The sequence below is a fragment of the Pyrgilauda ruficollis genome, unplaced genomic scaffold (assembly GCF_017590135.1).
Source record: "Pyrgilauda ruficollis isolate IOZ18807 unplaced genomic scaffold, ASM1759013v1 scaffold23, whole genome shotgun sequence".
Taxonomy (NCBI): Eukaryota; Metazoa; Chordata; class Aves; order Passeriformes; family Passeridae; genus Pyrgilauda; species Pyrgilauda ruficollis.
The window spans coordinates 11,305,909-11,319,280 of NW_024522539.1; the positions used below are offsets into that span (position 1 = coordinate 11,305,909).

General features: G+C 38.5%; 1 protein-coding gene across 1 annotated transcript in view; it reads right to left on the reverse strand.

The window, feature by feature from the left end:
* MYO5C (myosin VC) overlaps nucleotides 1-13,372 on the reverse strand; it is a 33,957-nt gene that overhangs the window by 13,687 nt on the left and 6,898 nt on the right. Inside the window, exons 8-24 of the mRNA XM_041468980.1 lie at nucleotides 12,817-12,924; nucleotides 12,187-12,293; nucleotides 11,281-11,546; nucleotides 10,772-10,853; nucleotides 10,304-10,444; nucleotides 9,462-9,587; nucleotides 8,746-8,829; nucleotides 7,731-7,865; nucleotides 7,300-7,397; nucleotides 5,743-5,829; nucleotides 5,547-5,658; nucleotides 4,424-4,635; nucleotides 3,041-3,206; nucleotides 2,543-2,689; nucleotides 1,840-2,004; nucleotides 1,521-1,614; nucleotides 907-970 (exon numbers count right to left, since the gene is read on the reverse strand). Of these exons, the coding sequence (XP_041324914.1) occupies nucleotides 907-970; nucleotides 1,521-1,614; nucleotides 1,840-2,004; nucleotides 2,543-2,689; nucleotides 3,041-3,206; nucleotides 4,424-4,635; nucleotides 5,547-5,658; nucleotides 5,743-5,829; nucleotides 7,300-7,397; nucleotides 7,731-7,865; nucleotides 8,746-8,829; nucleotides 9,462-9,587; nucleotides 10,304-10,444; nucleotides 10,772-10,853; nucleotides 11,281-11,546; nucleotides 12,187-12,293; nucleotides 12,817-12,924 (2,194 nt within the window). The remainder of the gene's footprint in view (nucleotides 1-906; nucleotides 971-1,520; nucleotides 1,615-1,839; nucleotides 2,005-2,542; nucleotides 2,690-3,040; nucleotides 3,207-4,423; nucleotides 4,636-5,546; nucleotides 5,659-5,742; nucleotides 5,830-7,299; nucleotides 7,398-7,730; nucleotides 7,866-8,745; nucleotides 8,830-9,461; nucleotides 9,588-10,303; nucleotides 10,445-10,771; nucleotides 10,854-11,280; nucleotides 11,547-12,186; nucleotides 12,294-12,816; nucleotides 12,925-13,372) is intronic.

A 13,372-nucleotide genomic window follows, 5' to 3' on the forward strand; every position in this document is an offset into this window, starting at 1 on the left:
TGAACCATAATTACTCGAAAATGCTATCCTACATCCTCAGAACCCACCCACATAATGGATGATAATGGGAAGAGAACATCCCTATATTTTCTTACAGTTTTCGCATATTTAGTTTTCCTTTACAGTTTCTTACAGTTTACAGAATATTTCTGCTGGATTGGCTTCCAGCATCACATAGGTAATGAGCAAACCAGAAAAACTAGGAAAAGAACTCCTCTTAATATAGTCTGAAGGTATTGGCAGCTGAAATTAGACTGAGCTGGGGCACCACAGCCCTCAGGAGCAGTGACTGATTGCTCTCTTCACACTTCAGAGAACAGCACTTCTCTAGTACTGGAGGTTCTCTGTCTTGGACTGGAAAAGTTATTGGGAAATAAACACTTAATCCCAGAAAAGCATGGTGAAAGCAGCAGCCATTTGCTGATTAATAACAGGATTTGTACTGTAAATTAAATACCTAAGGGGGGGAAAAAAAAAAGTTCTTTCCTTTACATTTTTAACCAAATGTCCTTTACAAACACTGCATTTCCCTCACACTGAATCCTTCCATCCTGTCCTTTCATATTCACTTCTCAGGAGCTCTGACTGCTGTGGCTATCAGCTGCTATTCCACTCCTGACCAAATTCTGAGGACATCTCCAAAGAAACCATTACCATCAGAGTTGCCCTTCAATTGTCAGAGACACAAGAAAAGACAAGAAATTGCAAAACCAAGAACTGCATATGACTCACCCCCAAACAAGAATGTGCTTTTCCTAAACTCTGCATGAAGCACTTCAGTACCAGCACTAATGCCCAATAAGATGGACAGATTCATAAGTGATGCCAGCATAATACATTTGCAGAAGGAGAAAGAAAGATAAAAAATGAATGCTGTTTCAAAGAAATAAATATCAGATTACATACATTCGCTGGTTTTCTTCCTTTTGTACATCATTGAAGAGTTGCTGTGTGAGGTCATCCATTTTCTCTGTCAAAAAATATTTTAATATTTCAAAGACCTTAATGCAATGTGTCAATTTCTTAAAAAAAAGCATGACCACAATGAGAAGTTTTAATAAGTAATCGTTAACATATTCTGAAACTACTCTCTCAAGTGCCAAAAATTATCACAGTACATTTTACAAGTAGTGCTATAGGAACAAAAAGATTCTGAAGCACCAAATTGTGCAATTATTCATCTAAAGTATACTTGATCTCATGTGCTGCCTGTGTCCTTTGAAATTAGATTCCTAAAAGTAGTGTATTAAAGGAAGCAAGGATGAGGCTACACATTGAAAGAACACGTGTATGAAAAAGGACATGTAACAGGAGGAGAGCTTCTGCTACTGAAAGAACAAATTTAATTTAACAATAAAAAGAATTTGTACACTTGTGCTACACATTCTAAGCAAGAGAAGGACCAACTTCCAATACACTAGAATTTCAGCATTTATATTGCTTTTATTAGAACAAAAGTAATTTACTTTTGCTGGTAAACCCCAATATAACTCCTTTGATACTCCCTTTAGTTATTGTACCTTTCATTTCCTCAGTTTTTTCTTGGAGTTTTATTTCTAAGGTCTCCTTCTGTTCTTGTAATTCTTTATTCTGATTCTCAAGTTTTAAGATTTTCTGTACAGGCAAAATTAAGCAAAATATACAAATTACAAAGGAGGAAGAAATAGGTCACAGAAGATCTTACATTTAAAGAAGCACAAACAGAATCTCTTCCTTCCCTGCTGCCTCCCCCCAAAAGAGTATAGTTACTTAGAAACTCTCAAATCATGCATTTGATCAATCCAGTAACTGAAAACATTATTTAAGAATAAAAGCACACAGATGGCAATTATAATTTACCTGCTCACTGTCCTCTTTATATTTTTTCCCTTTCTCTTCATATGTTCTCTTCTGAGCAGTTAATTTTTCGACTTCTGATTCAAGTTTCTGAATTGTATCCACATCGTTCACATGAGCTGAAGCCAGATTGGTCAATCGTTCCAGCAAACCATGATTTTCTCTACTCTACAATGAGCAGGACAGAATAAAAGGAAACAGAAAAATGCACTGAAACTGTTCCATGGAATTCTAAAGGGAGTACCTGACCTACTTCTGCTCTCCATCCCATACAGTTCATGATTATTTCAACCCAGGACTGTTTCCATCAACTAGATTAAAACTACCATTTTAAATACAATTTGGCTGGAATGGCTCTCAAAAATAAGCTGCAAAATAAACATAATTTTGAATTCCCTAAAGTTAAAAAACATGTTGCACCAGAGGAATATCTCATCCTTCATCCTAACACCAGAGACTGGATAGACTTAAGAAACAGTAAAAAGCCCAAAAAGGTAATTGCAGGCTCTTCTGATTTGCATAATTAACCCAAAAATACAAGGAAATCCTAGGTGATTATTTCTACCCTGGGTGTAGAAAGCCTAGTAGTTTATTATAAAGGACCTAACCCTTACATATTCTCCTGTCTTCTCGGTCCAACATCTTTGACTAGAGCACATAGGATAAAAAACTTAGTACAAATCAGAAGCTGACTGCTTCCCCTCACCTGTTCTTCTATCTTTCTCTGCAGCTGCTGAACTCTGTAGGAAAGCTGGATATTCAACACAAAGCGCCGAATGTTCTGGAACCTGCGCCTGGCCAGCCATGCACGGGCATATTTCTGGAGAACCACAGCCTTCTGCTCTTCCCGCATCTTTAAAACAAAGTATTAGCATCCCTCTGTAATTAGCTCAATCCACATCAATTATAACAGTCTGTGAGCCTACACACACTGGTGAGGACAATGCAACTCATGGAAATATCAAAATATTGAGATATCCAGACTGCAGACACATTTGAGCCACTGTAGTAACCAAAGTAAATGGTCTGCATCCAGCACAAACCAGACAGAGATCTTGGTAAAAAAACCAAAAAAACAGAGCAGAAGATACAAGAACCAGACAAGCAAAAGGTAAAGTATTGGGAATAACTGCCATTGTGTTAATTTTTCTACAGAGCATGAGTTGTTTCCAGTTACTGAAATAAGATGTTTGATAGGCTGTACCTTGCGATACTTTTTTCTTGCTAGAAATCCTCTCGTGTAAGCTTGTATTGTTACAGCAGCCACATGGATGAGCTGGCAAAGTCTACGGACGAGGTAACCCCGACAGTATTTCTGAATAATTATAGCTGCCCATGTCTCCTTCAGATTTCTTGCAGTTATAGCTTGCCTTAATTCAAAAGACAGTAAAATTTACTTAGGTCACATTGGATTTCTCATGCTCATTGCCTTGGTTGGTCAAATTACATACACACACACACAGAAAGGAAGATAACAAAACCGGGCATCCATTATCAAAAATAGAGCTTGTTCTTCAACCAAAGTGAAAGAGAGAGAGATATCCACAACTTTTAAATGTGTCCACAAGCATTTGTTCTGATGGTCTCTTTACGAAAACCTCCCAGCCTGCACAGAGCCATCTTTCATTCTGCTTTGTGAATGCCTGGTGCACTTTCTTTGGAATAGTTTGTCCATACTAATCTGTACATCCCTGATTTCTTCTCTGGCTCTGAAGCTCAGAAGAAAGCCCAACTGGGCCATCTATTTTCAGCTAAGGACTGAGCTCACAGGCAGACGGACCTCCTGGGAATCTGGCAGACAACAGTGGAAACCTGTTGGGATACTTCTCTCATACCAGCTGAATAACTTTAACACGTTCAATTTCATAATTACAATCAAGAGGAAATGGAAATACAACCTGAATTGCTCTTTCATAAAAACTACACTTGGGGCACTAGCTGGAGCTCCTGTGTGCCTTCAGACAGGCCCAGGAGCCAGTCCCCTGTGGGGGTCCCAGTTGTTGGTTTCTCTGGGTTTGGACTGAAGGCACTTGAGACAGTAGTTCATGTTCGGACTCAGCTGTTTATTATTTCTTATCAGTAACACAGTCTCACCACTGTGAGCTCGGCAGCTTTTCATTAGAAGGCACAATATGGCTAACAATCTCTTGTTATAAGGTCTTTTAAGACTAAACTATCCAATTAAGAACTGACACCTAGATTGTTTCCCCTTTTAACTCAATAACTGATCCCTAAGAGCCCCTAGTGTGGACTTTTCTGCCCAATTACAAAATGCCACCCAAACCCATGAAGAAGAAAGAAGCATGAAGAAGAAACCTAGGACGACACCTTGTGCCCTCCCTCTTGCTTCCATCCACAACATACTAAAAATCCCAAAACCTAAATTTCTCACCAAGTGATACACTCACACTACTCTCTATAATCTATTGCACACTTCTGTGGATTCTAGTCTATCTTGAAGTCTAGGAAACCTTCTCCATGAAGCAGGGTCAAAGTCAGTGCACCCCTGGGGATCAGGGCAGCCCAGAGCAGACAGAGAAACATTCCCAGTGCCCTGGGTTTCCAGTCCCGTGCCCAGGCAGCATACCTGACGGTGCGCTGCCCGCGGAAGTACTGCTGCACGGTGAGCGCCGCCCTCCTCACGGCCAGGAACCGCCTGCGCTGCAGCCAGCCCCGCACACGCGTCTGGAGCAGGATGCACGCCTGCCTCAGCTTGTCTGAGCGCAGCTTCTCCAAGTAAGCAACCTGTCCCGCTCTGAAAAAAATTTTTGTTCTCCCAAACTGAAATTGGTTATGATCCTGAAAAGAGAAAAACAGTAGGTACATTAAGTTTCTAGTCTAATTTTGTTGACCAGATATTATCTTCCTTTTATAAATTGTCACTTTGGGCAAGGTCTGCTTCAAGACACCATCTTCCTAAATAAGAATATCCTCTCTGCCTGCTATGTAGATAGGAGAATGTAGGGGGGGAACCCACTTAGCAGGAAAGACACAGGGAACAACATCAAAAGTTGTACACTCATCACCTAAAATTAAAGGGAGGCCCTGGACTTATCATCAAGGCCTTAAAAGCAACCTCTTCACCTCCTCCTACAAGTCTGGTTCCATGGGCTCAGCAGCACCTTTTGATGCACGTTTCTAGCCTGGAACCAGTGAGCTGTGTGAGCAACAACATGGGGTGAGTCTACTTTTAAGTTCCAGCTCTCCCCTTGGCCTGTGAGCTACTCAGCAAGTGTGCCTGTGTTTGGTGTCACACATCCCTGAATCTGAGCTCAGTCCTGGTGTGCTGGCTGGACCAGGACCAGCCTCACCACCACAGGCTCCCCTAACAAACAGAAGCAACAGGCAAAATAGCAAATTTTTGAGCAGCTCTTCAATAGGCTGCATTCCACCAAGAAAATCCCTCGTGCTTGTAGTACTTGACAGATGTATACCATTTACTCTTTACTGGTTTATAAATACAGGAGCTCTTCCATTTTGCAAGTGACAATATCAAGCACAGAGTGGTTAAATTCTCTGTCTACAGCCACATCCTGACTGTCACAAGGTTACTGACCCACAAGCCTGTGAATTCCCACAGTGAATCAGGAAAAACAGTAATAATGTAAATACCTTTCCTATCTGAGGAGAGATACTACCCTTGGCAAAAGAGACCTTTTATTACTAACAGGTGCTGTAATACATCTATTGGTTGGTGCAGACAAACCAACCTGGATCAGCCTCTGCAAAACAATCTTGCAAATCTGTTTCTTGTCATTTATGGAGAGTTCCTGCTGTGTCATAAGAATGCTGTAACGGCTGAAAAACTCAATGTAAGTCCATCTGGAAAATTAGAAGTTAACAAATTAATTTCATTAACAGACAACTAGGTGTTTTTTGGCATGGGGGGCTCACTGCTATCTCTACCTGGATGGGTAGCTCTGTGCACTAATCCGAATAGTCTCCAAAACACCACATGCTCGCAGCTGCTGGGCAACTCTCTTGGAATCAAACCTAAAAAAAAGCAGTGTTATACTGCTACATTTCTGCTGGGTTTGGCATGCTGTAATAACTACAATCATTCCACCAACTGGATTTGTATTTCTGCCCATAGGACACAAAGCTCCCCGCTTCTTATATAGTGTCTTTCTCTATATCACATATTAAACAGATAAATGCATTAAAAATCTGGGTTTTCTGTTTCTTTCTCAAAACCAAAGGAAGACTGTATTTTATTTCTCTCATTTAAATTCCTATTTCCTTTCAGTATTAACTGTGGCAGTTCATAGCAGCAAGTGGTAAAGAATAGTTCCACTCTCAACACAAAATACACAGAAATAAACCCCCTCAGCAACCCACTAGGAAGAAACTCTCCAGGTATTTTTTAGCCCATTCATTATGAATAAACCAGGTTTTACTCATTAATACCTGGGTTCAAAATTACAAATACAAGGCATAGAAAGGCCCTTTCCTGCTCTGGACCAGAGCTGATATGCTCACAGAGCATATCACCAGTGTCAACTCAGTACTAGCCAAGAGACCCCTGTGGCAGGCAGATGCCTACAGTGTTCTTTCAGAAGCTCTTTGTGCACTCTTCTAGTCCAATTCCGACATATTTTTACATTATCCAAGCTATTTCTGCCCTCACTGCAGAATCATGAGAGCTCACTGCAGTGATAGTGATATAATATCATCAGTAACGCATTTTGCATGGTAAGATTTTGTCTGGCTAAAGAAAATGAGCTAACATACTTAAAAGATTGAATTTAGAATCAAAGCTGGCCTCTTCCCTCCTACTCATATATGATAAAGGCTTTAATTTCATTTGTCAGTGCACTGCCTGCCAGCTGGAAGTTGTATAACTGACACCAGAGTGCTTCCTCAGGTCTGCCCACAAAAGAGACCAACAGCTGCATCAAAGCTGACTCCTACTCACAGGTTAGTGCTTATCCATCTGGCCATAGGAATTATGGAAATTATATGCCACATATGACTGTATTGAAACATTAAAATTACATAAAAATTGGGGGAAAATCTGGGGCTATGTTCAACAGTGTTCACACCTTTTCTGACTTCTGAAGCTCTTTTAAATATTTCTGCAGACAAAAGGGAATTTCACAAAGAAAATAGCAGATGTTTTTGTTCTCTAAATATGAATTGGGGTTAATCCATACTGCATAAGGGCAACACACCTATACAAAATATTCATCAACTTAAACTAAAGGAGGAAAACCTTTACCCTAAAAATGTTCTGACAAGTACACAAGCACTAGCATCTAACTCGAAAATTATTAGGTTAAAGGTAACAATAATGACACTTAAAAATTCAGTTTTGTAAGAAGACAATATTTTTTTCAAATTCAGCTGTCTGGGAAGGAAAACCATGTTCTGCATGGGAAGTTTCTCCACAATAAGAGTTTAGCTTGCTGACACACCACTACAGTGATACAGAAAAGCACAGCTGAGCACAACTAACATACTTACTCAAAAGGCAATTTCTCATCATTTGGCTTTATGCATCTCACATAATGAGGAGTGGTTGCATTGAGTGTCACCATAAGCAAAGACAAAGAATTCCGGAACTGGAAAATATCAGACATAAGAGTTTTGCTAAAGAAACATTTCAGTAAAAAGTCAAATCTTGGTCCTTTAGTTATTTGTTAGGTTTTGGCTGGACACTGGGAGATAGGGCTTAGATCTTATATGCAGGAAATTGAAGATTGTGGCTGTACCAAACAGCCTCCTATATATAAAATAAACACACCTATTATACCCAGACCTGGAGCACTGCTCTGTGGCTCTTGCTGTCCTGAAAACTGGACAGTTCCCCATGAACAGTGACAGAACCCAGTCTCAGACTGCCCAGCATTTCCCAGAAAGTACAAACACCACAGAATAGCAGGTTTGTGGGGTACCTTACTGCCCACAGTCGTCCGGAGCTGCTTGTTGGGTGATTTCAGAACAGGTCTGGCAGATTTGATGTTTATAGCTGAACTGAAAGGTGAGACAGACACTGGACTGTCTTGAAAAAAATTTGCACATAGATGAAACTAAAAGTGTGGTGAAAGAACCAGAGTTAAACACTGTGTAACTACAGCATGATTTTAATCAAAATTACATTTACTGTAACAAAATGCAAACCCCTTAATACTTAGGCCAGGTATTGCAGGATTTTGAACTGGATATCAAACAAACAACAACTGGAAAAAAGAGTTGCAATGATTCTGAGTCTATTGTGCAGCACTCACATATTTCACACACAGAACTCAACATCAGTGAGAGCAGCCTGCAAAAGCTATTTCAATATAAGCAAATACGGACATAAATACAGAGCAGAGCTAAAAATAAGAGCACTTAAGGCTGTGTTTTCACAATATGCAATTTAAATTAAGAATATATTTTCAGGTCAGATGAAGTTAGCTTCTTAAGAGTAATCCTGAAGTCCCAAGGCTATAGACTTCAAAGGGACAAGCAGGTGGGAAGTGGCAGGCACACATAAGACACCTGATGTTTTCCTTGCCCTGGCATTCTCTTAATCTCTTTTGAAGAATAAACAAAGGCAGTTGTTAATGATAAACTACCTATGAAATCTGCATGTAAGGACTACAGGGAAAAAAAAAGTTTTTCAGTTACAAGGATTACAAAATGCTCTTGAAGGGAGATATTAAAAGAAAACCCCAACATAACTAGCAAAGTAAATGCACATGTATAAAGGAAGTGGAACACTGTGTTTTTTCATCTTGTATATTATTTGCTGTTAAAAATACACACTTTTATAATATTAAATAAATTAATAGAAATTAAGACTAAATTAATTTATTCAACCTATTAAAAATATGTATATCAGAAGAAACATTTTAAAATCAGATCTGAACTAATTCCAGTAAAATCAGGTATTCAGAAGATTAATCATTACTGTTTGTCACAAACCTTGCTCTCTTTCAAGATTTCAATCAATACTTCATGCACTGTATCTCTGTTTTTTTCCAGAAATCCTTCACATTTATATTCTACCTGTGCAAACAGGTGAAATCATTAACTTTTCAGCAACACATAAACAAACAGTTGGCAAAACAATAATTTTTACTCTCCCTGCTGTGGTAGCCAAGAGCTCTTTATTAATCTCCGACATGATGGCTGAAACTCTGCTTTTCCCAATTCCATTATCTCAATGGAATTCTTGTATCCTGCAAATTTAGAAGCAGGACAAACTGCCAGATTCCAAATCCTTCTGCTTTCATTAGGAACTTCTTTCCTCCTTTCTTCATTATTCTGTGATTTCAAATCAAGGCACCACAAAGGAATACTGTATCTGAAATGTAAATAACTGAGACTAAAATGTGTATGAGCTACAACTGTAACTGTTCTATTTATACATTGTATTATTTTTCTGCTTTTTCAATCTGGTTGATTTATTTTTATGCTCTTAAATTCATTATCTTAAGGACTTCTTACATTTAAATGGCATGTTACAGGCAGTATCACCAATAAACAAATATCAGTATGTACTGGAGATCAACTTTATAGAAGTTCCAAATAGGTGTGGTTAATATTTCCTATTTCCTATATTTGTTTTTTTTTTTTTTTCTTCTGAATGAGCAACTGCTAGAAACACAGGGAACAACACTGTGTTGTTTACACTGTACCTTATCAGCAAAGTGTTGAATGATGAAAGAAGTGTTTGACATCCTTGGCTTTTCAAAGAGTGCGTTTTTATTGACAAAATTATTATACAGCTTTTGAAGCCAGTTTTCATCTTTTCCATGAGGCAACTGTAATAATAAGAAGGGCAATCTCTTTAACAAACTGAGTTGTGGAGCAGCAGAGCTGCTGACTATCAGTAAACACTCTGCATAAAACCCCTTCAGTGAATTACAAAGTCTGATAACCAGTTCAGACCCACCAGTAGCAAATAATTTTTGGAAAGAAGATTGTATTAATCCACAAGATTTTGTACCAAAATCAGTGATTTGTGGACTAACTAAATTTGAAAAATATTGCTGGAAGAGCCCCCTGGGGACTGAGCCGTCCAAATTCCTGCTTGGAGCAAGACTAGCAGCAGCAGACTGCTCTCTGCCCCCAGTGCAGGAAGTGAGGAAGGATGAGGATCCCGCTGCACTCCTGCCCAGCCTGCTCCAGCCCTGCACTGCCCCCACAGGGATCAGCTCCAGCTGCTGCCTTACTTGCAGCTAAGTTCTGAGATCCAGCTTTATGTTCTTAATACTATAAGAGAAAATAGAGTAAGTAATTCACAGTCAAGATTGCCAAATAGAGGGCAAACATCAATGTTCCTTTTCTGAAGAAAATGTTATATTTTCCACTGAAAATGGTAAAATATGGATTACAAGCCCCACTTGTAAAAAAGTCTATACAGTTGTGATTTGTTTGTTTGTTTTTTTTTTTTTTTTTTAAATGAGCAAATATATCTATACAGCTGTTGATTTGTTTGTTTGGTTTTTTTTTTTTTAATGAGCAAATATTAAATTACCAAGCATTCTTCATCCAGAAGTTCTAAAATTCCCATTTTAGCCTCAATAAGGTCAATGACAGGCTGGTTGTCATAAAAGTCTATTAAAGTCCATGGGATATCTTCCTTCATATATTCTTCTTGTTCAAGTTTAAAGACATGCTGGATTTGCAAGAATTATGAAAACATAAAGAAGGTTACAATTAAGGGAAAATAAGTACAGTGTCTGCATGTGCATAGCTGTTGTACACGTAAGATAGAAAAAAAAATATTTTGGAGTACACTGTATGTCTGCCTGTAAGAAAATAAACTTCTAAATTTTCATTTATATATATGTGTGCCTATGCTTACATATAAAAATAAAATATTTTTATTTATTACTGGATAGTCACTATCCAGAAATATCCATCACTCAAGCACAAATAGCATTTACTAATATCCACCCTGAAGCAAAATAAGGTAAAGAACTGTAATTAAAAAAGAACATACCAGGTTAAATTGCTGCTGTAGTTTTTCATTAGCATAATTGATACAAAATTGTTCAAAACTGTTCACATCAAACGTTTCAAATCTGAAACACAATTCAAATAAGGAAAAAAATTCTTTGACATCAAAATCAAATGGCAGTATCCCTGAAACTCTTTGGAGATATCTTAATGTTTCTAAGACAATTAACTAATGGTAAGACTAATGAAGATGCTAAGGAAGTTCTAAACTTCTCTAAAAGCTAATGTTACCAAACATAATAGAGCTAAAAAAACCCAGAGCTAAATCTAAAAGTATCATATGAGAAGCTAAATTTACCTCATTCACAAAAAAAATAAAAATAAAAAAAAGGTATTTATAGTAGCAGAGGACTTCCACTAATCTGGGTGCTAAAGAACTCACATGACCATGACCTTTTAGCAAAACAAGCCCCTCCAAACTCATCAGCACAAAAAAAGTGTCTTTTTTATCTACTCCAAAGAAATGCACTCTGTTTCCAGAGACGTTCTTACCCATAAATATCCAAAACACCAATGAAAGTGTGCTGTTTGCCAGGGAACTGCAGAGCTTGGTTAATTCTTTCCACAATGAAGTCAAATAAATGGGAGTAGATCTTCTTGGCCAGAGCATCCCTGGCGTTGACAGCCTGGGCCCTTGTCATGGGCTTTACCACGGTCTCTGAGGTGGTGACAATCTTTCGGTGGCACAGCCACCGGGTCATTTTGTCACAGTTTAAATCCAGAAGCTCACAGAATATACTGAGATGTTTATCTTCCATCTTTAAAGAAGATCAATAAATATTATTAAGGTCCATTTAATTCTTTAACTGTTGTCTAGAAAGTGAAGTCCTTGCACTGCTGCCACCAAACTATGATTTTTTATTTTTAGATAGGCGAGGGGCTGTATTTACTTATTCCTCTGGCAAAATAGCAAGATGAGCTAAAGCAAATAATACTGGATAAAACTTCTGATACAGGAGAGAAAAACTTGGACTGGATGAGATGTTTTGGATTAAGACACTGAAAGAAAGTTACTTTGGTCTATTTTTAGGTGTTCTTGCCTTTTAGACTTGCATAGCTTGCTAGGACACATTCTGAGCAGCTTTGACTATGCTCTAATTCCTGCATCCTGCAGAGAGTTCCAAAATGGATTTTTCCAGCAGCTGTGGATCAATTGGATATGGAGCACTCTTAGCCACATTTTGCCTTTTGTTAAACCTTCTGAAGCTGGGCACAGAACAGCATCTGTGTGAACACTCGCTGCTGTTCCACACAGATGGAGATGGAGAAATCAATCAAGTTTTGTACACCAGATTTAATGCTGCTCTGAGCCCCAGATATGAGAGAAACTATTGCTAAAGCACTTCTGGCATAAAATAGAATAGAAAATGTTAGTATCTGAATGAGCTACTTCCTTACACTGATGGATGATCTTTCATCTCCAACAGCTGCTACTTCCACGTTGCCCAAGTGCAGGATTGCTGCCAGCATTTTAAAAACATCCATCTGAAAATCCTCCTTCAGACCTAAAAAAACCTTCTTTGATTATTTGAAATACACAGAAACAGTACAATTAATTAAATCAGAACAATGCTGGGTAACTTGCTTTGCTGTGCAGCCAAGAATTGTACAGCATCTCTGCAGAGTAGGATGCAAATCCTTGGTTCCACCCATTTTCTGCCTGTCTGATCTGATGATAGATTGGGCATAAGTTCCTGTACCTCCCCAGGTGCCAGCTCAAGTCTGATTTAGCTTTTACATAAGCTTTTACTGGGGCAAAGAAGCTTCTGGTATCACTTCTGTCACAGCATGTTAGTTTATGGCCAAGAAAACTCCAGCCCTCAATGCTTCTGACCAGTAACAATTAACACCAGTTGCTAATTGCTCCTACCCAGCACTTCGAAAACAGACCAACCACAATGGACAAGCTATGAAAAAAACTATTTTGGTAATTACTACTAACATTTTGGATATTTTAGAAACAATACACCTTTGCCCATTTCAGGAAAAAAAAAAAAATCAACCGAAAATGTATCCCCAAGAATTTACCCAGTAAGGCAAATGTCTTCTGAGTCTCCACCATATTTGCTCTGTCATCAACTCCTTCTATTACAGTGCTGCCACCCATTCGTGTGTAGTTAAATTCTTCTGCACTTCCTGTAGAAAAGAAGCAAATCTTGTAGTTCTGCAAAAATTAAGGACTGGGGAGAGCCACTTGTTAAAACTTTTGTAACACAAAAAAACTAAAGGTGCTGTCAGATGACAGTGTTTCAATGATGAGCTGGAGGTCCTCTTTTTTCTGAGGGAAATCCATGTGCCCAACCCAGTTAAGCTGACACAGATCAGTATTCATAATTCCGAGAAATCTTAATATCCATCTAATAAAAAAACTGGAATGGAGACTGTGTAAACATACACCTAAATTCTGCTTCTCCCAGCTTCTCTGTAGATAAATGAATCATGTCCCTAGGATGTCATAACATCTGTCACATCAGAAAGTATGAGAATAAGATTTCCAAAGACACTCAGGTGCTTGACTGTGCACTATTTGACTTTCCAGGGATTTGCTATCAAGTCCAAAACCAGCAGGATTAACAGCTAAGTG